Genomic DNA, 25,614 nt, shown 5'->3' on the forward strand with positions numbered 1-25,614 from the left:
CATTTGATATTTAACTTTTTAACATGAATGGCTTCAAAGTGGATTACAATAAATTTAAAGTAGTTTACAATAGTGTTATATCCACAAACAATATTAGTTGAGGATCTATACATATTTAAAAATAGATTCATGGTTCTTTATTTGTTGCTGCAGATACAGGAATACTTCTGTGGTAGCTAGGTTGATGCACAGCAAGTCTCTGTTGGGAATGTTTGGTTAAATATTCATGCTTTAGCTTTCTTCCTGAAGGTGAAGCAGCTGGGATCCAAATGTAGGGATAATGGAAGATGGCCCAGATATTTAGTGCATAACAGCTAAAAGCCAGAAGTCTGGTGCAGGACAGTTTAGCAGAAGCCAGAGGTGGGGTGGAAAGTAGAACTAATTGGGAAGATTTTAGTTCTCTCTTTGGGGGCGTAACAGAGGAGGAACTGAGAGAGATAATCTTGCTTCTTCTTTGCTCTTCTCACAGTGTCTTGGAGAACTCCTGCCATTGTTGACACCCCTTTGCACCTTGGAGTTCTTTCCCCTTTCTGATGATGTCTTCCTTCAAGTTTCATTAGAATTGATGAGAAAGGGATGGTAGAGAGAGAGAGGAAGATCGTTGGGAGAGTGAAGCCAGCTAGAGAGATCCTCACCCCCCCCCCCCAGTCGGGAGACATCATCTTTGGCTCAAAAGAAGTGTGCCTGTAGTGCGCAGAAGCCGCGTGCCTAAGGGGTGCGCTCCTTATAGAGTTTTTTTTGTTCCATTTGCCTCCCCCTTAAATTACCATCTTTTATGCGGAAGAAGTGTAAAGGGAAAATGCCAGCACAGATAACACTTACTGTAGGTCCCATGGATCGCCACGCCATCTACACAAATCTCTCAAGTTTTATAGGCATCATCTACCGGGAAGGCCCTGTTTATTCTTCAGCTCCTGTGAAATCAACTACTGAACCCCTCACAGATGCTATGGTGAGTCTGGTTTTGACATCAAGAGTTGATAATTTACCTCAGGTTCTAGATAACGAGGTAAGGAGGAGCCTGGCAATTGGAGAGGTGATATCCTCTGATAATTTCGCTTCTAAAAATGTTTAGTCTGTATTGCTATGCATGTTTGGTTATATAAAATGAATAAAGATATCATACAAAAAAAATGTTTCTTTGCCAGACATTTGGAAGGTAGTATCTAGGTTGGAGAGATATTTTCAGTAAAATGAGCGCTTGAGAAAGTTGTCCAAGGACTTTCATTATCTGAAGTCAAGTCATTTATTGCTGCTGATCACAATATAAGGCCTAATTTTATCAAAGATAATCTGGCAATTATGAGCCATCTGGAAAAGATGGTGTAACGGAGAGTACCAACAACTCTCTCATTCTACCTTAAGGAGCCCAGTTGAGGGTTTTAACCCAGTCCTCCTTAAGAACGAATGCTGCAAGGGATTCTGGGTGAAGAGAGGTTCCCTACTATAAGAACCCAGGCCTAGAGCAACTTGGGGAGGCCCCAGGGATTTGGTAGGACCCCACAATACATCCATCTGCTAGACGTCTACCTGTTAGTTGTTCCTGACGCAAGGTGAGCTACTATATTGATTTTTGTATTTTTGAAGCACTGTAAATAAAGATCCATACCAAAACTAAGTTGGTCCAGTCTTATATTCCCGAACTATTTCTGCAGATACAGCAGGCCCAAATATGCTACACGTGGTGTAAGCAGTGGGATTTTTGTTTGCTTAAGCGGGAAGCACAAATAAAAACCCACAGGCTCCAAGAAGAAAAAAAACTGCTTGCAGAGTTTTTTTTTCCTGGAGCCTGCTGACTTCAGTTTCTACTACAGCAGGCCAAGGAGGCTATCCCTGCCTGGGCAGTCAGGGGTCAAGTAGCAAGTTAAGGCCGGACAGGCCAGCAGGTGTTTTTTGTTTTCTCCACTTCATGCGAGTTATCTGTTTGGGAGCTGATCCAAAGGGAGATAAAATGGAGCACGTAATAGAGGTCCTGGCCACAGGACAGCAACAGCTGCAAAATTCTGTACAAACACAAATAGATAAACAGTAGCAGCTACAAGACCAATTAACGCAACAAAGCGCAGTCTTAACTCAGCTAGCTGAGGTCCTGCAATCAGCTATGTCCAGAATACCTCAAACACCTTTACCTTATTTATTTTATTTTTTTTATTTAACAACTTTTAATATACTGACATTCGTATGGCACATCACGCCGGTTTACAGGTAACTCAAAGAAGGAGGAATTACAATGAACAGGGGGCAGGGGATGGGAGCAGGCCAGAAAGAGGAGGGGGGTGGGGGATATAGGAGAAGAGAGGGAAAAAATAGGTAGTGTGAGAGAGAGAATAAAACAACCGTAAATACAGAGGGAACTTATTTCACATATCCTGTTTAAGATGACGTGAGAAGAGGACCAGAGATTTTCTAAAGAACTCTGAATGGACTGCCCGCCTGTTGACCTGGCCAGAGACCAACTGGACAACTTACTTGGATAATTTTCTCACTGGAAAGAGTCAAGTGGCATTCCACACCACCAATCAGGATGGCAGGGTTTCCTTTGAAGTGTACACACAAGAAGTGCAAGAATACGTTTGAGTGCAACTAGAGCTCCAGTGTGGTATAGGGTTTCCTATAAAGACATAAAGGCCGCTATACTACAGATAGCAGGGTACTCCCTAGAATACTACTGGGTGCAGTTCCTAGAAATTCTGCACTGGCCCATGTGGAATTGGGTGTGTCAACACACTGGGCTCATCCTACAGAAAGCCCTGAAGTGGTGGAAGCCTTCCACCAGGCACACTCAATGTCTGCCAGCACAAGAGACTTAGAGAGACAATCCATAACAATTCCTAGGCAGAGGCCCTCTAACAGAGGTTAGAGGGCCTCAGCAACGAACCTTCGAGATAGGGAGCTCGGCCTCTGCACCCGATTTCCAGACGCCAAATTCCTCCATATGTTTTAACTGTGGACAGAAAGGGCACTTGGCAAGGGACTGGCAGTATGGCTGAAGTGAACCTATGGATGTTTGCCTGGTAATCCAGCCAACGCTCGAGGATGTACACATACTTAAAAATAATGCTCTGAATCAGCAACAACCCGCAACCTGGAAAAAAATGGGGAATCTGGAGAGGCGGTAACACCCAGAAATGGGGCAGTGCAGATCCTTTTTTGTGCTCTTTGTGCGGAGAATGGGAACAAAGAAGACTGCTGTCCATATAGGCAGCCAGAAACCAAAGAGTCTAAGTAAATCAGGTAGGGCAAAAACCCGACGGGCCCTATGGGAGTGTACTTTCTGTAAAACAGAAGGTCATTCAAAGGAAGAATATCCTTCACTTGAGGATCTGGAGTTCAAATGCAAGTTAGTGGAACAACATGAGGAGGAGCAAAGAACGGGGACCGAACCTCAGAATGTTAATGACAAGATGAAAAATGCTTAGGATCACAAGTTGTCAAAACCCCAAAGCTGCAATTTTGTGGGTATCCTACACGCACAACTTAATAATCCAAGTGGAACTGGAGGGAACCTCTACCCAGGCCTTGATAGAGTCTGGCTGTAACAAAACACTCGTTCGCCAGGACTTACTATTTCAAGGACATACTAATGATAGAAAACAGAGACAGTAACATGCATACATGGGGAACAACAAAAGTGTTCAACTTCCCATGTCCTTGACGACTGCTGCAGGACAAGCCATGTTAGAAGCAGCAGTCCTCTCCAAACTTCCGTACCCAATAGTCCTGGGTCGAGATTATTTCCATTTTGCAATCTTATGGAGACAACTCATGGGTATTGGGGACAATATAGCCAGAGGGGGTAGGCACTTGAGACAGAGCTTGGGTGTGCCACGGATATGTCTGGACACTCGACCCGACATGCCTGAGCTGAGGGAGAGGGTATGTTATAGAGTATACCAACAACTCCCTCATTTTACCTTAAGGAGCTCAGTTCAAGGTCTTAAGGTAGAACGCCACAAGGGAATTTGGGTGAAGGGAGGTAAGAACCCAGGCCTAGACAGGCTTGGGGAGGCCCCAGGGAGCTATTAGGACCTCACTATACATTTAGATGGTTGACATCTACCTGTTAGTTGTGCCTGACACAAGGTGAGCTACCATCGTGAAGCACTGTAAATAAATACCTGCATCATAACTAAGTTGGTCTGGTCTTATTATATTCCTGAACTACTCCTGCGGCCAAAGCAGGAGTATGTTATAATGGAGAACATACATCGTGGGAAAAATCTTAGGTTTTTGAATTTTCCAATAACTCATTTGTCATCACCTATGGCACTGTTAAAAAAAAATGTATGTGTCTGAGATTTTAGGCTATGCAGAAGATAGAATTCCCTTGTTATCTAATATATATTATATTAGAAAAAGTAAAATAAATGTTAAAGATGAGGTTGGCTGCAATCAGTTGACTACTAGAAAGCCAGGTAAATCTACATTCTTAGTACCCTCAGATGATATTACAGTTAGGGCTAAATTGTTAGTATCCTTTTGTCTAAAAAAAGATAAGGATTTCCTTTTTCAAAAGTATGCTTCCTGTAAAAACTATCAAGTTTGTGGGCAAAAGATTTCCATTTTTTCTGATATATTGGCAGCAACCCGAGCTAGGAGACAATTCTTGTCATTATAACAGAGTTCTTTCTGTGGGTGCTACCTTCTTTCTTAAATATCCATGCAAATATCTAGCTTCATAGTAATGCAATAACTTTGTTTTCTATGAAACGGTTTACCTAGTAAGGTTCTTGAGTGATAAAGAGGCAGGCTGACTACAGTTGTAACTGATAACCTATATGTTTAAAGCATTTTGTTAAATTTTATCTTTCTCTCTACTTTGTATTTTGTTTTGCCTGCTTATAATTTCCTAAGACTGTCCATTTTCTTTAACGTGGACTAGAGGATTTAATATTAAGGATGATATTCCTGACAGTCTGTCTTGATTTATAATTTACTGAATACTGCATCATGTTTGATTGATAATCTTTTTGTTGTCAGATTTAATAGTCAAAGATTAAATTTTAAAAATTGTGAGAAAACTCCAGTTTTCGAGCACAAAATAGGATGCAGTGTTTTTCCCATTGACTTTAATGGTAAACAAATGAACAACTTTTTTTTTTCATTTGAAACAAACCAAATGAATGAAGGTGACCTATGAAACAAATTAATGAACTGAAATGAAATTTTACCTTTTCACAAACAATGGAAAAGCAAGTTTGCTGACCATAAACAATGCTTTCCGTGGATAGCAGGGTGAATTAGCCATGTTGTTTGGGGACGTCCTCTGGTCCTCTAGGTAGCGTAGCTCCTCAAAGCATGTCCTCCCCTGCAGTTCCCAGTTTGCCTTAGTCTATTATCCGAGCTTGTGCTGTACTGGCTGAGACTGTCCAGGGAGACGGACGGGTTAGTATGGCTAATTCACCCTACTATCCACGGAAAACACCGTTTACGGTAAGCAAACTTGCTTTTTTCCCCATGGATAAGCAGGCTGAATTAGCCATGTTGTCTGGGGAGTCCGAAGCTAAATGGTTGAGTGCCCCACTGGCTCTCTGGCACCGTACACAGTCCCTTCTGGTAGGTTGAGGGGCGTCTCAGCCAAGACTATGGTTGTGGGCAGACTCTTTGGTTGTTCCTGCCATGAGTATATTCCTTCCCACCACTGCATCTGAGGCTGTCTGTTGATTAAGGCAGTAGTGCAAAGTAAAGGTATGCAGGGACTTTACATATGACCTGGATTGGTACGTTGTGTATGTGGGCGATGGATGCTGCCATCGCTCTTACTTGATGGGCTCTTGGTGATGTAGCTAGTCTCCAATCTTCTGTTGTAGCAGAATAGGATGCATTATGAGATCCATGATGAGAGGGTCCTTTTTGATACCGGGAGCCCAGGGGCGTTTGGGTTAAAGGAGACGAAGAGTTAAGAAGCCCTTGACTCCAGAGCGCAGTGCTTGTAGTAGGCCAAGGCATGCTTGCAAACCAAGGTGTGCAGTCGTCTGTCAGTATCAGACTTGTGCAGCTTTGGAAAGAAAATCGGCAAATCGATGGTCTGATTGAGGTGGAAGGCCGAAACCACTTAAGGGAGGAAGGAGGGGTGCATACGTAGTGTCACTTTATCATGATGGAACTGTAGATACAGTGAATAATACACTAGCGCCTGCAGCTCGCTTATCTTCCTGGCAGAAGTGGGGGCGACTAGGAACAGGACCTTCCAGGAAAGATACCTCACATGGCAACTGTCTATGTGCTCGAAGGGCAGGAGCATCAGTTGCTCCAGAACCAGGTTAAGATCCCACAGAACCGGCGGATTTTGGACCGGCAGGTGCAGATGGCAGGATGCCTTCATGAACTTTGAGATTACCGGGTGGCAGGACACCGGGGTGCCCCCGTGAGGAAGATGGTACGCGGTGAATGCGCTGACATGTACTCTGACTGATGCTGTCGCTAATCCTGCTTGGTATAGGGAGTGGAGGTCCTCCAATAGCCGTTCCGGTGGGCAGAAGAAGGGATTCACGTCGTGCTCTTCACACCAGCTTGCGTATCTGGCCCACCTGGCCTGATAATTTTTCCTTGTGGACAACTACCTGGAGCACATCAATACCTCCTGGATTGGTGGTGGTAGGTTCAGATATGACAGTACTGTCCTTTCAACCTCCTCGCCATGAGGTAAAGTGGTGGGCATGAGGGGTGGATGAGGGATCCCCCTTCCTGTGATAGTAGATTCTCGGCGTGCCCTAGGGGCAGCAGTTGTCTGATAGAGAGCCGCACCAGATACACATATCACGGCTGCCGGGCCCATGCCGGTGCTATGAGGATGAGATTGGCTCTGTCCGTGATACACTTTTGCAGAACTCTTGCTATCAGTGGGACGGGCGGAAAAGCATACAGCAGCTTCCACGAGATGAGGAAGGCATCCTGTGCTATGCGATGCTTGCTGGGGTATACCGAACAAAACACTCGCATCTTTCTTTCTGTTGCAAAAAGGTCTATGGTTGGTCGACCCACAAATAGTCTAAAAGAGAACAACTTTAGAGAAGCCAACCTCTGACACAGTGATTCCATTTTTGTATTCCATATTGGAAAGGAGTCTTAAAGTAATAAACAGTCTGGTAATAAACATCGACAAAACAGAATTCTTACACTTTGAACGTAAAAACATACATCATATACAACCAACAATTACAATCAAAAATATTCAAACCGTTGAGTTAGCATTAAAAGTACGAAATCTAGGAGTAATAGTTGACCCTGAGCTAAACATGAAACAACACATCTCACTGAAAATAAAAGAAGGATTCGTGAAACTAATGATCCTGAGAAGACTAAAACCTCTACTAACGCTAAACAATTTTCGCACAGCTCTACAGGCAATGATATTCGCAAGCATAGATTATTGTAACGCCCTGCTTTTAGGACTACCACAATCTACGATTCGGCCACTACAAATATTACAAAATTCAGCTGCTAGAATTTTGACTGGCAAAAAAAAGAATGACCACATTACAGGAATACTCGCCGATTTACACTGACTCCCAATTGAACAAAGAACACAATATAAGACACTATGTATAATTCATAAACTAATCCATGATGAAAAAGCAGAGTGGCTTAACACTGCACTGCGTGTACATGTCCCGCAAAGAAACCTGAGATCTGCTAATAAGGCTTTACTAACTGTCCCCTCTGTCAAATCAGCACGCCTCACGCAAGTAAGGGAAAGAGCACTGTCACTGGCTGGCCCCGTGCTATGGAACACCATGCCACTCGAAATAAGGCTGCAGAGAAATTTGAAAATATTCAAAACCAATCTGAAAACCTGGCTATTTAAACAAGCTTTTTACAGAGATAAAGATGAGAAAAACAGTTGAAGGATAAGGACGCACTAAACTAGAAGTTATTACTTGTAACCTACAAATGCATTTTAATGTTAAATTAAAACCGCCTAATATGTTCCTAACAAACAAGCTTAACTTACACACATAGTTTTTTATACTAAATTGTTACTGTTCTATGATGGCACATGGTTAATCTGTAATCTATACCACTCATATTTTTTCATTAACGTGCCTTTTTGTAAACCGTTGTGATGGTTATCCAACTCAACGACGGTATAGAAGAGTTTTCAAATAAATAAACAAATAAATAAATAAAGTTGGCTGGTCTAAAGTTGTTCTCTTTTAGACTACTTCTGGATTCATATGGCTATTTGTGCCTGCACACAGTGATCATGCTTTTTAAGATTTTCTGTGCCATCCTTTTTCAAAAATGAAGAGCATCTTGCCATAGTTTGGAATATGACTATTGGGCCGATACAGTAAAAGTCGTGGGAAAGCGGGCGAATGCCCGCTCTCCCGGCGCGCGCGAGTCTGTATTCAAATGAGGGCCCGTGGCAAAAAGAGGCGCCAGGGACACTGGCGCGTCCCTAGCGCCTCTTTTTGGACAGGAGCGGCGGCTGTCAGCAGGTTTGACAGCCGATGCTCAATTTTGCCGGCGTCTGTTCTCAAACCCGCCGACAGCCATGGGTTCGGAAACCGGACGCCGGCAAAATTGAGTGTCCAGTTTTCAACCTGTGAGCCGATTTCAAATTTTTTTTTTAACTTTTTTTTTTTACCTTTCGGGACCTCCAACTTAATATCGCCATGATATTAAGTTGGAGGGTGCACAGAAAAGCAGTTTTTACTGCTTTTCTGTGCACTTTCCCGGTGCCCGGAGAAATTAATGCCTACTTTTGGGTAGGCGCTAATTTCTGAAAGTAAAATGTGTGGCTTGGCTGCACATTTTGCTTTCTGAATCGTGCGGGAATAACTAACAGGGCCATCAACATGCATTTGCATGTTGCGGGCGCTATTAGGTTCCGGGGGGGAGTTTGGACGTGCGTTTTCGATGCGCTATTACCCCTTACTGAATAAGGGAGCGCACTGTACTGTATCAGCCTGTAAGTGATTTCTACAGTTCACCATAAGGAATCCACCTATTTGACTACACTATAATTATAGCCCCTGAAGCAGCTCACGCATGAGTTGGGCAGTTTGTAAAAATTGTGATAATAAAGAATCCCTGGTGCTTTTACTGATCCACTTCTCTCTGGTTTGGTAGGCCCTGCGATTCTCGTGTTGATAATTGTTCCTATGAACTGCAGAACCTGTGTTGGCTGCAGGTATGATTTCTCGTACTTGATCAGTAAGCCCAAATCCCCCATGCAGTCGGTAGTGATCTGCAGGCTGTGTTGTAGGGCAGACTGGCTCGGAGCTACTACTAGCCAGTTGTTGAGGAAGAGGAACAGCTGTACTCCCTGCCTTCTGAGATGGGTGGCCATCACTGCCAGGCATTTGGTGAAAACCCTGGGGGAAGACGACAGTCCAAAAGGGAGCATCTTGTATTGAAAATGCAGTTCCCTGACTTGGAAGCAGAGGTACTGCCAACAGGCACGGGGCCTACGTGTCTTTCAGATCTAGTGCACTCATCCAGTCGCTGGGTTGTAAGAAAGGGAGGATGTCTTGAGGGTGGTCATCTTGAATTTTTTCCCTGCAGATGAAACCTGTTCAGTGCCCTCAGGTCCAAGGTGGGACGGCGGCTCCCTGACTTCTTGGGAATGAAGAAGTATGAGGAGTAGAAGCCTCATTGCCTCTGGGCTATAGGGATATGGCAGATGCAGTTCTGTTGAAGCAGACTGACCACCTCCTCCTCCAGGGCCCTCTCGTCGGGTGCCCCATTCCCTCGCGGTCATAGGGGCCATGGAAGTGTTGGTGTCCTGCTGAAATTCAAAGTGTATCCGTCCTTGACAATTCGGAGCACCCAGCTGTCTGTGATAATCCTCTCCCAAGCATGGTAGAAGTGGGATATTCTGCCCCCTACCGCTAGCGGCAGGGGTAAGAGGGGCGTTGTTAAAACCCCGACTGTTCCTTCTGGCTGTTAGGATCCTTGAGTCCCCGTGGGGAGGGCGTGTGCTGCGCTGTGGATTCCAGTTCAGTAGCTGCTGCGGCTGTGCTCCCCTTGGGTGCTGGTACGCAGGCTGACAAAAGGTGAGGTACGCTCTACCCCCTCTCTGGTGTGCGTGTGACTTCTGGGATGCATGGTAATATCTCCTCGATGACGTTCTGTCTCTCATGGAAGTCACGCTTTGCTCTTTCAGCTGTGCCACTGTCTCTTTCAATTTGTCTCTGAACAAATTGTCCGGGAAGCAGGGAAGATCAGTGAGCTTTTCGTGGACATCTTCCTGGATTGAGCTCACCCGCAACCATGCGAGCTACCTTACCGAGGTATCAAACACCTCATAGATGGAGCGGAGCAAGTGGCGCAGCCCTTCTTCTATCGCATGCAGCTGTGGTGGTGGATTCTCTCCTGGGTCCAAGGTCCCTATGAGTGGTTTCAATGATTGAAGACATTCATAAAGATACTGGGACAAGTAAAACTGATGCTGCTGGATCTTAGCATCTAGCATGCCTGCTTGAAACATACGTTTCCCCAAACGCATCCAGGAGCTATTCAACTCTCCCTGGGAGAGCATTAGAATGAAGCCTCAATTTCTTTGCTTTTCTCATCAGTGACTCCACAGTGGATCTTCCGACACTCGTGTGTCAAGGCAGTCTAGGCGCACTTTAGCAGGGCCCCTGGGTCGCCTGAGGGGACTACCAAGGCAGCCCTCTTCCCTCTCATCTTCAGGGGGGCCCGACTGGGCCCCGGGGAGGACTGTGTTGATCCATGAGCTGGTTCTGGGGTATATGAGCCAGCTTTTCTATCTTCGCCAGCCGCTGCTTCCTTGCTCTCAGGGAATACCACTCAATTGCCATATTTAGACCATGAGGATGGACACTATCCCGAGGGTGCAAAGGAACCTTCTCAATCACCTGCCACTTCAGATCCCTAAATTGATGTGCATGCGGGATACAATGAGAGACAATGGGAGCTTGTAGTTTTAAAGTTTGTAAACTGTGATGTTCGATCAGTCGTGTATGAATAGAATGTTTAGTTCTTCCCACATATAATTTGGCACAAGGACATGTGAGCATGTAGATAACATTAGACGAGGAACAATCCATGTATTCTTGAGCTTGATGCAGTGTGGATCTTTTGTCTGGATAGTGTCTATCCTCATGGTCTAAATACAGCAACTGAGTGGTATTCCTTATTATAATAACTGAGCAATTTTCTCATATATGTAAAAACTTCTTTTATCATTTTACAACTTTTGACATGTTTTGCTTTGATTCATTTTGAATGACAGTAAAGCCCTTATAAAAACATGGTGGTTATGTTCTATTCTGGTTACCATTTCTGGAAAAGAACACCATGTAGTGCCAAAGACGTTTACATACTCAAGTAAGATTTTTGCTTCTTATTTTGGAATTTGTCTCACATTACAAAAAAGTCTATATGAGCTTTTTTGTTTTGCAGACACATTTATAGCCCCTTGAAGAAGAACTGGCTACAGTTTGAAACATGGACCCATGTCGGGAACTGGAGTGGGCATTCAGTGTGATCTCATTGCCACTTCGCAGGCATCTGGTTATATTGATGTGATTTAAAGACGGGAAGAGCAACACAAGAAGAGGACTGACATCTGCATTCATACTCTATTAAGATAAGCATTGTCTCCTTTATGAAATTCAGAGACTTCAACATTGTGTTATGAACGCTCTTTGATCTGTTTTAAATGTGATCAGAGATTTTATTTGCAACAGAAAAATTTCCAGTAGCGTTATTCATGGAGAATAGCGATTGCAACCAATGATTATGCATAAGACTAAGTAAGAAAGTGGTTACACTATATCAATGATGCATATTATGATGGTCATTCATAAATTTTCAGCGTCTCTTATGTGATTTGGAAAATAGAGGGGAAGAGGATTATTAGTGATATAGTGTTAAATACAAACAGCATTTAATTTCTTAGTTTTTGTTAGATGTGGTCTTTCATGTTATCAGATCTACTTGCAAGCACTGCCACTTATTAAGCAGGAGGAGCAAAAATGAGGATAAAGGGGAAGTTACTATTTTTACCTTCATATTGCAAGCTAACTCCATCAATTTTTTGGCATTTTCTTCTGAGCGATACCTCTTAGGGAGCTGTACACGGAAGAACTTTAAGGCCCCTTCAAAGTCTGTCAGTAGCAGGTCATCCTTAGAAGTCTAAAGGACACAAAGAGTTCACAATGTTTAGTGTATACTGAATAAATAGGCATAAGGTGACATGAAAATATCCCATGTGGATTTGTATGCAACAATTTATAAATAAGACTATTAGTAATCTATTTTGAAAAGAATGCTGAATTACATGAAGCCTTAAGGTGCTGAGGTCCATGTTTCTAAATGCATCTCTTTATTAAATCAATATACCAAATGTGAACCTGGTATTCACTGAAGACTAGACTGGACTGGCAGGCTCAGGATACAATGCAGGTGATGTGTTTGGAGATCAGTCTGAACGCCTCCTGTGGCTTGGGCACTCCCTGCTAGTTTCAGATTACTATCAATTAACTCATTATTGGAGAAAGAATTTTATTAAGGCTCTGCAGCAAAGCAAAAATGGTGTAGTCTTTATAAGAGGCTAGGAAACCAGGGAAGAAAAACTGATTTAAATGAATGAGAGGCAATCCTAAAGCACCTGTAACAAGGGAGCTGAAAACTGGCATGGAACTAAAAGTGTTCTGTACCAATGAATAAAAAAGTACAATTCTCAAACACTTCGTTACTGAGAACAGCTAGATCAGGGGTGGCCAACTTCTGTCCTCAAGAGCCACTAACAGGTCTACAATGTATATGCATGAGATAAATTTGCATGCATTGCCTCCATTGTATGCAAATCTATCTCATGCATAATCATTGTGAATATCCTGAAAACCAGGCCTATGTGTGGCTCTCAAGGACTGCAGTTGGCCACCCCTAAGCTAGACATTATTCCATACTGTATAATACATTTTTTGTTCCAAGTGCTGTACATTATGCTAAAACACTAATAAAAAGGATAGGTGGTGGAAATCTCTATTATTGGAGGTTTTAACAGCAAGAGAGACAAATGTTAGAGTTTTTTTTAAGCAAATTTGCTCCTACCTGGAGGCAAATAAACAGACCAAATTACCTGTCTTTCTATGATTCTGTAATTCTAAGGTCAACCTCTGTGACCTGGCCTTAAATCTTTTGTTCATATGTTGGGCAAGATGCTGCAGAATAGCAGAAGTGATACACTAGGACCTAGAGAAAGGGAGGAAGAGCTGCTGGAAGTACCAGGCTAGACAGGCAATCGCCCTGGCACCAATGCACCATGCCACTGTGGTAGTACAAGTTTTATGCTGCCACATAACTACATCATCAGAAAGGGACTCCAGATGGCTGTCTCATGGCAGGTGACTAGAACTTTTGGCAGAGAACACCCTATCCCCACCTCTGACTGCCCAGGGTGCTAGTTACGTTGGTGAGGGATCCAAGGGGATGAGAAGGATTGCAAGATCGATAGTTACTTATACATGAGCATCACCAAAGGGGTCAGCCTAAGAGGCAGCCCTCTCAACAACCTTTGGACAACAAAGGAACTCTGAGAATAGTAGTGGGAGGGTGAAGGGTGAAAAAAAACAAATAAAAAAATGGCTACTTACTTTTAATAATCCAAGTGCAACATTGAAAATAACACTTATTCCCTAAAAAGAAAAAAAGTGAACATTTTCAGTAGATTTACTAGTTTCTGCACTCCATATTGTTGAGTTTTTTCTTGGAAAGATAAGTGTTCACAAAACACCATACATTGAGTTTTTATTCTCGACTTTACCTTTGTCAACTAAAGCAGCAGTAACTCCTCCTCTGTGCAAAACTGAATTCTGCCTCAAAGAGAAGGCTGGATGGAGAAAGGAAATCAGTGTCTTATCTAGCGTGCTTTTTAAAAACAGACCAGTCAAATTAAGAATGAAGCTCCAGTTAGAAAACCCGCTGACCACTAATTAAAGGCCAAGGTGCTTGCACTACTGGTTCACTTTCATATATCAAGCCACCAATTGGGTGCTTTGAGATTAGAAAAGTTTTCATAATTGAAAACATGCTAATTTTTCATCTTCTCTATGCTTACTTGTAGCAAAATTAAATGCTATCACAAATACAGGTTGCTGCTGCTTTAAGGATCAGAACTGCTTAAATTCAAGAACTAAAGAATTTCTAAACAAAGTCAAACACAACTCACATAATAGTTGAATTAAATTCTAATTAGGTCTATTAGTCAGGCTGGTGGATTGATAATTAGAAAACAAACAAACCCCAAGTTCACCACAGACTGTTACTCCCCCACTTTTGCTCATTTCTGCAACTGACCGCAATCATTTCCGTAGCTTAATAATTGTAAATTACAGATGATTAATGAGGTACATATATTACACAGGACAGTTAGTATGTTGTTACAAAATACAGCCTTTCAATTTCAGAGCAGTATGTTAAAGGAGAAAAAGGGGCGGGGTGGAACCTCAGCATGTAAGAACTAGGGATGTGAATCGTTTTAGGACGATTAAAATTATCGTCCGATAATTTTAATATCGTCTTAAACCGTTATGGAACACAATACAATACAGATTCTAACGATTTATCGTTATAAATCGTTAGAATCGTGAGCCGGCACACTAAAACCCCCTAAAACCCACCCCCGACCCTTTAAATTAAATCCCCCACCCTCCCGAACCCCCCCAAATAACTTAAATAACCTGCGGGTCCAGCGGCGGTCCGGAACGGCAGCGGTCCGGAACGGGCTCCTGCTCCTGCATCTTGTCGTCTTCGGCCGGCGCCATTTTCCAAAATGGCGCCGAAAAATGGCGGCGGCCATAGACGAAAAAGATTGGACGGCAGGAGGTCCTTCCGGACCCCCGCTGGACTTTTGGCAAGTCTCGTGGGGGTCAGGAGGCCCCCACAAGCTGGCCAAAAGTTCCTGGAGGTCCAGCGGGGGTCAGGGAGCGATTTCCCGCCGCGAATCGTTTTCGTACGGAAAATGGCGCCGGCAGGAGATCGACTGCAGGAGGTCGTTCAGCGAGGCGCCGGAACCCTCGCTGAACGACCTCCTGCAGTCGATCTCCTGCCGGCGCCATTTTCCGTACGAAAACGATTCGCGGCGGGAAATCGCTCCCTGACCCCCGCTGGACCTCCAGGAACTTTTGGCCAGCTTGTGGGGGGCCTCCTGACCCCCACGAGACTTGCCAAAAGTCCAGCGGGGGTCCGGAAGGACCTCCTGCCGTCCAATCTTTTTCGTCTATGGCCGCCGCCATTTTTCGGCGCCATTTTGGAAAATGGCGCCGGCCGAAGACAAGATGCAGGAGCAGGAGCCCGTTCCGGACCGCTGCCGTTCCGGACCGCCGCTGGACCCGCAGGTTATTTAAGTTATTTGGGGGTGGGGGATTTAATTTAAAGGGTCGGGGGTGGGTTTTAGGGGGTTTTAATGTGCCGGTTTTTCGATTTTTCGATTTTTTAACGATTTTCACGATTTTTCACGATATTTTACCCCCCCAAACGGCAACAATACGATTCCCTCCCCCTCCCAGCCGAAATCGATCGTTAAGACGATCGAGGACACGATTCACATCCCTAGTAAGAACACAAATGATTTCAGAATAAATCTAAAATGCATTTGAACAAGAAAACAGTGATAAATATTCATGCTGGGATTGATAGAACAAGTTTGCTTACTGTAAACAATGTTTTCTGTAGATAACAGGATGAATTAGCCATTACATGAGGGTAATGTCATCCAACAGCACTTATGGACTTATCTCTCCAAGCTAGTAGAGCTTTGAGCTCTACTGAGCATGTGCGGGAATTCACACATGGGTGTTGACTCACGAGCTTCCTCAGTCTCTATCAGAGCTAATTCTAGCTATGTAGTCGACTCCAGGGAGGCAGGCAGGTATTTCATGGCTAATTTATCCTACTATCTATTGAAAACACCATTTACAGTAAAGCAAACTCTTTTTCCATTAAACAGGCTGAATTAGCCATTACATATGGGGAATCCCAAGCTTAGGGTTCCAGTGGAGCATTTACTTACAGGCCGATACAGTACAGTGCGCTCCAATGGAGCGCACTGTTAACCTGCCCTTGGACGGTGTTTTCCCTTACCCCTTATTCAGTAAGGGGTGGAAAACACGCGTCCAACCCGCGGAACCTAATAGTGCCCTCAACATGCAAATGTATGTTGATGGCCCTATTAGGTATTCCTGCGTGATACAGAAAGTAAAATGTGCAGCCAAGCCGCACATTTTACTTTAAGAAATTAGCGCCTACCCAAAGGTAGGTGCTAGTTTCTGCCGGCACCGGGAAAGTGCACAGAAAATCAGTAAAAACTGCTTTTCTGTGCACCCTCTGACTTAATATCATAGCGATATTAAGTCGGAGGTCCCGAAGGGTAAAAAAAAAGTTAAAAAAAAATTTTTTTAAATGGGCCGGCGGCTGTCGGGTTGAAAACCGGACGCTCAATTTTGCCGGCGTCCGGTTTCCGAGCCCGTGGCTGTCAGCGGGCTCGAGAACAGACGCCGGCAAAATTGAGCGTTGGCTATCCAACCCGCTGACAGCCGCCGCTCCGGGCTAAAAGGAGGTGCTAGGGACGCGCTAGTGTCCCTAGCACCTCCTTTTGCCCATTTCTACCGCCGGGTCTCATTTAAATAGAGAATCGCGCGCACAGGCAAGTGGCCTGTGCGCGCACCAGGAGAGCGGGCGTTCGTCCTCTCTCCCGTGGACTTTACTGAATCGGCCTTTACTGAATCGGCCCCCACCATGCAGAATAAACTACAGTGAGACCAGATTTTACAAAACTGCTTGTCCAAATTTGCTGTCAGTCTTTGAGAGGTTATCAAGACAAGGAAACAATCAGAGAATACAATATTCATATAATCCCCCAAATTCAATTCACAAACAAATAATCTTTCTGTTTCTGAATTTAAAGTCCACAAATAGAGAGGGGGGAAGAACTAACACAACCTAAGGAAAAAAAAATATTACAGAACAAATCTCAGTAGCTTGTAGAGACAAAACATTTTTTATGTGGAACTAGGGATGACAGAACTGGGTACATCTGCGTTCATCAAAGTTTTCCCCACCAAAAATTGTGACAATTGAGGAGGGTCATAGAAAATATAGGTATTACTTGCATATTTTACCATGCATTTACATGGAAATTTAAGATAGAACAGCCCCCCAATCTGTAAAACTCGAGACCTCAAGAGGAGAAATGCCTTCCTCTTCTTCTAAGTTTCGCGTGAAACATCAGGGAAAGCCCGAACATTACATCCTAAGAATGAATCATTCCTACCGGTATGTCGCAAACATAATTTTAACAACCACTCTTTGTCAGGTTCTAATGCAAATGTAACTATTAACGTAGCTGGTTGTGCTAGATCATTATCAGAAGTCTCTAATATTGCGGATATATTCATTGGGTCCAAAATTGTAACTGGAGCAGAAGATCCTTCCACTTGTTCCATCATTCCTCTAGCTTTTGGCAAATAGAAAATCTTAGATAACGGTGGGAAGGTATTCTCTGCCTGCTGCAGTACTTCTATGAAGAACCTTTTAAAGATTTCTCTGGGTGAATTATAAGGAACTCGAGGAAAATTAGTAAGTCTCAGGTTTCTATTCTTTATCAGGTTCTCCAGATTTTCCATCTTAACAGCCATACTTTTCCTTTCTTTTATAGTTGTTTGCTGTACTTGTTGTAACAATTTTATCTGATCTCTATTTGTTGATATTTGCTTCTCCAGCTCAGAATTAGTATTATTTTGCACTATAGCCTGATTTTCCAACTCTTTTATCTTATCATTTATAGGCAATATTTGTTGCAAAATAGAAAGTCTCATCTCAACAATTGTCTCCCAGATTGTTTCTAATGAAAAAGTCTCGGGTCTTACCACCGGTGATATTCTCTCAGTGAGGAGTTCTTGAATAATCGCAGACGTTTCTCCCACTACAGTTCCCCTTCTCACTCCAGGCTGCTCTGATGTACTCTGTGGGCTCCCTGCCGTGCTCGAAGCCCCGACTGACCCTGCAGGGCTCTGCCCCGTGGCACTTTGGTCCGACGGCAATTCCCACAGTCCTTGGACTCTCCTTGCCTCAGCAGGGAGGAGTTCCTTCCACGGGGCTTAGAGGTGATATCGAGCCAAGTTGAGAGGGCAGCTCCGCTTCCTCCACCTCTCTCCAGCGGCTGCACACCCACGTTAGCGTCTCTACGGACGACATGAGCGTCAATGGGTCCGGATGTCGGCGTTGACACGGGAGCCGCAGGGTAAGGCATACCCCGTGGTTTACGCTTTCTCCCCATAGGAAATATCGTAGCAGGAAAAGAAAAACTTTTAAGACTCCAACGGAGCTCCGCGTCAAACAACGCTACTGAGCGGCCATCTTGGACCCGCCCCCCACCTTTTTTTCTAGGATTGTATTTTTAAACAATGTCCATGCCTGTTGAACACTTTTAACCTTTGCAGCTGCACCTTTCAGTTTTTTTCTAACTATTTTCCTCATTTTATCAAAGTTTCCCTTTTGAAAGTTTAGTGTTGTCCCCCTTCCAGTTATTAGTTTAAATTTGATCATGTTATGATCACTGTTGCCAAGTGGCCCCACCACCATTACCCCTCTCACCAAATCCTGCGCTCTCAAGTTTAAAATAGGACAGAGTCCCCCTGTTCTCATTGGAATGAGGAAATATCGGGAGAAGAACCCCCGCTCCTGCTGATTTAACAGAATGGCCCTGGCCATTACAAGAGCTCCACCAACAGTATTTACTGATGCGAGGACTGACCCCAAGAGGGGCACAGGGAGAGTCCGGAGAGACATCCAGAAAGTTTAGCAGATAACCTTGATGCACGATGGATAGAACCCACTGGTCTGATGTAATGCTGGGCCAACGGTCTAGGAAGAACTGAAGTCAGCCCCCAACTGGAAGATCCTGCGTAGGCTTACACTCCCTCGCAGTCAGTCAAAACCCCATAGAGGGACTGGGTCTGGGGTGCCAGCTAGGGTCTCGGGGTCCGCTGCTGTCTAGAGCGGCCCCTAGAACCTGCCCGCTGGACCCAGGTGCAAAAAGCAGGAGGATAGTATTTCTTCTGGCGGTAGAAGGACCTCCTTGGTCCCTGATGCGAGGACTTCCTGGCCGAGGATGGCAGGTCCGACGTATTGGCCGAGAGATGCCGCAGGGTCTCATGATGATCCTTCAACTGAGCCACAGCATCCCTCATCTTGTCACCAAAAAGTCTGTCGCCAGTACAGGGCAGATCTGCAAGCCTCTCCTACACCTCCGGGCACCAATTCCTACAGCTGCGACTCTCGCCACCATCTCAAAACATCATAGGTGGAACGCACCTTATGCTTGCCACATTCCAGACCCTGCTGAAAAGGTGTCCTGCTGCTGCTGCTAAGGCAGGCGCTCAGTCAGCTCCTGGATCTGCTTCCAGAGGTTCAGAGAATATTGCGTCATATAAAGCTAGTGGGAGGGGATCCAGGCAATCAATATGGCGCCCTGAAACACCTTCCTACTTAATGCATCCAGTGACCTTTGCTCCCATCCTGGAGGGGCGGAGGCATGTGTACGAGAGCGCTTGGCCCTCTTAAAGGCGGACTCAACCCCAACTGACTGGTGAGGGAGCTGACAAACTCTCAAACCCTGTTGGACCAAATATACGGCAGCTGCCTTCCTGTTCACCAGAGGCACAGAGACAGGCTGTTCCCAAATTCTAAGGAGCAAAGCCTTGAAAATCTCAAGGACGGGAACTGCAATAATCTCCTTTGGGGCATCCACAAACTGGAAAACCTCCAGCATCTTGTGTCTGGCATCCTCCTCCGTAAGAAGTTGGAACGAAATGGCCTTAGCCATGGCCCGCAAAAAACTAGCGAAGGTTAAGTCTTCAGGTGGGGACTGGCGTTGCTCCTCTGCAGGAGACGGGTCCGAGGGAAGGTCACCAGAGTCATCGGAAGAAGACTCGGTGGTATCATCCCCCCCATGGGTCATAAAGAGCACCATTATTGCTAAGATTGCCTGGAGATGCCTGTGGGGGAGGTTTTCCCAGGCCCAATGGCTTGGGCACTGAGGGCACCAATGGTACCAAGGGCACCGAGGGTCCCGAAGGACCTGGAGCCGGACCGGATAATGCTAGCCGCAGAACGGAGGGCCTCGACGGTCCCTCTGGCTTTGAAGGCCCCTCCTCCTCAAAGACTCCACAATGGAGATAGCATCAGGGGAGGAGGAGGCACCGGTGGCTGCTGGGGCATCAATGGCACCCTGGCCACCAGCAACAGCTGCATGGGGAGAACACCAAGCAGAACATCTAGGCGCTCCAGCAGCAGTGCCAACATTGAAGGGGCAGGCTCCGGCATCGGTGGGGCCTGCAGGGCTCAAACAACTGCCAACTGCACCCTGCATTCAAGCTCCTCCTTAAAGGCCGCCAAGGACAGGACAGCCAGAGGAGAAGGAGGAGGAGGTGTAGCCAGATCCCCCTTGGGGCCCTGAGGGGAATCGGCACCCAGCACCGGATTCGGTGCGGAATGCCTTGGACCCCCAGCATCAATGGAGAGCAATACCTCCTCAGCGCAGGGTCATCGAGGGTATCACAGCAGGTGCCAGTGCCAACTCAAGCACCATCGGTTCTCCCCATCCCTTCGGCATCAATGCCCCCGTTGTCGATGGTTCGGACTTCCTGGTCCTGAACAGTTTCTCCATTTTGTTCAGGCGGGCGTGCCGGCCCTTAGGGGTCATCTGGTCGCAAAAAGAACAGCCCTGAATGTCACACGATGCTCCCAGGCAAAGGAAACACACCTCGTGTGGATCCATAAGGGACAAAGTCAGAGGACACTGGGAGCATTGATGAAAACCCAACGACACCATGACAAAAGGCAGATGAGCGGTCGATGACCAGCTGACACTGGAGGATGTCGCTACTGGGAATTGATCGCATAGAAGGCAAAACTTGCCATGCTGCCGGCTAACTAAGGCTTGGAAGAATGGAGAGGGACCTGGCGCAGGGAAAAAAAAATGCTTTCCAAAAAAAAAAAAAGCACAAGTTCCATAACTATGAAGACAACAGCTCAGCAGAAAAGAAGTTACTGAAGAGGGACCCCGTGTGGACGTGTGGATAGTGGCATACTGGGCATGCTCAGTGTGCCTAGTCAAAGTTCTAGAAACTTTGACATAAGTTTTCCATGTCAGGCTATATCCGATGATGTCACCCAAGTGTGATGACTACCATCCTGCTTTTCCTAGGAGAATCAGGGTGTGCAATGCTCTTTGGTGATTATATGCCTGCGATACACTGGAGATCCTGTGGCAGAGACAATTTTCGTTTCAAGTTTTCCTGTAGAATCACATGGAATCAGCTGTTCATTCAGTGCAGCATGATCATATGCTGTGCCAACAAATATCTGAAAGATAGATTGGAGAACCAGCCCACGATCAAGGAAAACTCTAATAACGATGAGAGCATGGAAGAGTTTAGTGTCCTCAAGCAAGTATTCCAAGGAGTATTCAAAAATGATTCCAAGCACTTTATTGATAAGGAACTCCAAAATTTCAATACACTGAGTACTGTTGTTAGGTCCCCTGACACAGACACTGTGTTTCGCCAACATAGGCTGTGTCGGGAGGGACTATACAGGCAAAAGCTCAAATTGCTTCAGTGTTCATACAAAGTAGTGACAGGAGTTCTTGTTTGAGGACACTAAACTCTTCCATGCTTTCATCGTTACAGTGGTCAACAAATACCCAACTCTCTGTCATCTCTTGGTATCCTCTGAGAAATTTCAGAATCCACATTAGGAGTGTAGCAATCTCATAGCTTCAATAGGAGATTGACAAAGAAATGGAACAGTTTGAACAAGATATGTTGTGGAGTTCTCTAGGGATAATATTCATAGCAAAGATCTCTTACTGAAGGACACACTGTATTATGGCAGACTGCAATACTTGTGCCTATTTCTGAAGAGATAAGCATAAAGGCAGCTACATTATAATCATGCTGAGACAACTAAGCAGTTAAAGGACTCAGAGAGCAGGGTGCTCAAAGAAGGCAGCAGCAATTAAGAATAAGGATGTGTTCTTAATGGTACAATCTAATCAGATTAATCCCTTAAAGTAGATAATTTATAAATTAATACACTTCCTTAATGTTTTCTTTGATTTAGCTTTGTGTTGCAGAAGTTGCAAAAGCATGATTAATTATTTAAACCTATTAATATACAGTTCCACCTTCCCTGATAGCCTGCTGTAGCTAATCTTATCATAGGTTTAAATAATTGTTATAAATTTAAACTGCTTGTGGTTCAGAATTCTTATAACCCGTTAGGCTCTTTCATCTTATTTATCTGTTCAGTTTAGCTTTCACTCATATACCTGGCCAACTATCTGGAGCTATTCAAATTCAACATGCATTTTTTCTTGGGGGACAGATAATCCCCTATAATGTTTTACCATTTGAGTAATCTGAGGAATCTATAAAACTAAGCAAGAGTCCAGAGCTTTATAATTAAGAAATAAAACCAGATGGTGCATGTGATGTATCAGCAGAACAATGAAGATGGTAGAGTCATAAATTTAAGCCAATGTCATGTCATCTATTTTTGTCCATTTTGTCAACTTATTACTAGCAGAAAGTCATGACCCTCATGTTCTGAAAAGAGTTTGCCCACTTTTAAAAAAGCCAGGGCTTGACCAAAGTGAATTCTCAAATTATTGGCCAATTTCTAATCTTCCATTCCTGGCTAAGATTCTTGAGTCAATTGTTTTAAAACAGACTGAAGATTTTGTGGAAGCCAATAAGGTTTTACATCATTTTCAGTTTGGTTTTCACAGATCCTTAATTCTGAATTGTTGTTAATATCACTGACTGTTGCCCTTAGAAGAGATTTTGATAATGGTTGCCACTATGTTCTTGTTATGCTGGATATTACTGCAGCATTTGACATGGTGGACCACAAAATCTTGTTACAGCAGATTCAAGATAAGGGCATTGCTGGCTCTGTTTTGAGCTGGTTCCAGTCTTATGACTCAAATAGACAGCAACAAACCCATATTAATGGCCTATGTTCTGACTGGTTTCCGATGCACTCTGGAGTCCCACAGGGATCGGCATTGTCTGCCTTGCTCTTTAACATCTGTCTGGCACCACTATGCAATCTACTGGCTGGCCTCTGTGAGGGTTTCTGAGCATATACTGATGACCAGGCCCAGCACAACTGGATATGTAAACCATGCATTTGCATGGGGCAGCACACCCGGGGGGAGGCGGGCTGGGGGCAGAAAGAGAGGCTGCGGGGCTGCCGGCAGAGTCTAACCCGCCGGCAGCCAAATAAGGAGAGAGGCTGCAAGCCTTCTGTGCTCAACCTGCCAGTAGCCAAATAAGGAGAGACATTGCAGGCCACCGGCACTCAACCTGCTGGTGGCTGAAAATAAGAGGCTCAGGACTTCTGTATGTTTGTGTACGTGCACCTGCACACAGCTTCCACTCCTCCCTCCTTACTCCCAAGCAGGAAGATCAGTAGGCCATGGTGGAACTCATCCCACCATGGCAGAAGACAACAGAAGGTGCGCGGGGCTGTGGTGAAATGGCCCAAAGACAAGACGAGGCACACAGGGCTGTGGTGGTGCTCATCTTACCACGCCCTATGACAAAAGGCGGCCATGTGTGTGAGCTTGTGTACGCTTGTGTGCCTGTAAGAGCCCATGTGTCACATATAGGCTCTTACAGGCTTACACACACACACACACACACACAATGTATCTGTGAGGGAGAGGGAGCCTATGTATTTTAGAGAGAAGGAGTGTGTGAGATAATGAATGTTACTGTGCGTGTTTGTGAGAGAGAAGATAAGATTTGTGCAGCTCTACCTCCCCCAATCCACAATGATCTCAGGATGACTGAAAATCAGAAGATCACAGGTATGGAGAGCAAAAGGATTTTATTTATTTTATATACCAACATTAGATCTGAGATATCACATTGGTTTACATTCAGGTACTGTAGGTATTTCCCTATCCCCAGAGGGCTTACAATCTGAGTTTGTACCTGAGGCAATGGAGGGTAAAGTGACTTGCCCAAGGTCACATGGAGTGGAACTCGAACACCGGTCTCTTGGTTCATAGCCCACTGCTGTAACCACTAGGCTATTCCTTTCCTTATTAGTTTTAATTATTGAGTGTGATTTGATGATTCTGCTCTTTCAAAGTATTTAATTTTTTGGGAGGGTTAGAACATTTTTTCATCAGATGTTTTGAAATATTTTATTGGTGTTGGGGGAATTTTGGATATTCTATTCATTAACTAGTTTGAAATATTTATTCTTTTTATGAATATGATTTCACAATTTGAATGTTTTATATTTCTTGATTTTATTATTTAATGTTTTATGAAGAATGGTAATGTTTCTGTTTTTCCATTGTTGCTCTGTATATAGAGGCTGGCTTATTATGGGTTTCAGTTCAGTTCTCAGTACATTTTTGTATGGGAGGTTTACTATATTGTAATGGTAATTCTGTTTATTCATAGCTTTCAGAAGGCTAAGTTCACACCCAATACACATTACAAAAAGTCTAATACCATAGTAATTCCAAGTGTCTTTTTTGCAAAGTTTTCAGGTTCGTACCACAGGACTGCATGTAAATATAATATGCATATTGTGTTATTGCCTCAGAAGATTGTTCTTTTGAATGTTCTTTTTCACATAAAATTTGTTATAAATGCATAATTTGTGTGTATCTATAAAGGGTGTGGAAGTGGCATGTGTGCAAGGCTGTAAGGTTTGCCTATGGTACTTCATACTCTTCCCTAGCCCTGGTTCTGGGGTGGGAGCATGTCAGTTTTTAAAAATATAGTTTGTAGGACGGAGCTGGGCTTTATTTGATGGGCCCGGGACAGACACTGAATGAATCGAGGGGGGGAGGGCAGCACAGTAATTTTTTGCAGCACAGTAATTTTTTGCAGCAAAAACGCTAGCACCGGCCCTGCCAATGTTCAGTTTTATATGCCAATGGAAAACTCTTGGTCCAAAACATCATCTTCTATCAATAACTGCATGTCTGTAATTAGGTTATGGATTTCTGAGAACATATCCTGAATTTAGCCAAGACAAAAATGTTGGTATTAAGATATTGTGAATCTGTTACTCTACCTTTAAACATGTTGATTGATGGCCAGGAACTTAAAGTAGTTCCCTATGCAAAAAGTCTCAATTTTATTCTTGATTCATAGCTCTCTTTCATTTATCAGGCAAAGACTAGGTTTACAAACTACGACATCTTTGTGGTATTAAACCACTTATAGATTCTAATGATTTAAGTGTTGTTGATTTTACCTGTGCTTGACTACTGCAACACACTATATTTAGGTTTGCCAAATGTTGTAATTAATGCCATGCAGCTGCTGCAGAATGCTGTCGCTTGGTTGATTTTGGGCCGGTCAATTCATGAACATATTTCACCTGTTTTAGCTGACCTACATTGGCACCCTGTGATTGCAAGAATTAAGTATAAAGTGGCAGTATCAGTATATAAACTGCCTTCTCAGAATCCACCACCTGGATGTGATATGTTACTAAAAAGATATGGTCCAAAGAGAGCTTTACGCTTCTCTCAGAAAGTGCTCCTAGAAATACAGAGCATTCGTCAAGCTCATTAGAAGGTTACCTGGAATTGTGGGCACT

The 25,614-nt window shown here is 44.2% G+C and overlaps 1 protein-coding gene across 3 annotated transcripts in view; it reads right to left on the reverse strand.

Annotated features, from left to right (window-relative positions):
- Nucleotides 1-25,614, reverse strand: part of RABGAP1 (RAB GTPase activating protein 1) — a 545,250-nt gene that overhangs the window by 47,118 nt on the left and 472,518 nt on the right. For all 3 annotated transcript variants that reach the window (XM_029610918.1, XM_029610917.1, XM_029610919.1), the window contains exons 18-19: nt 13,572-13,613; nt 11,980-12,108 (exon numbers count right to left, since the gene is read on the reverse strand). In XM_029610918.1, coding sequence (XP_029466778.1) covers nt 11,980-12,108; nt 13,572-13,613 — 171 coding nt within the window. The remainder of the gene's footprint in view (nt 1-11,979; nt 12,109-13,571; nt 13,614-25,614) is intronic.

Source organism: Rhinatrema bivittatum, chromosome 8 (assembly GCF_901001135.1).
Source record: "Rhinatrema bivittatum chromosome 8, aRhiBiv1.1, whole genome shotgun sequence".
NCBI lineage: Eukaryota > Metazoa > Chordata > Amphibia > Gymnophiona > Rhinatrematidae > Rhinatrema > Rhinatrema bivittatum.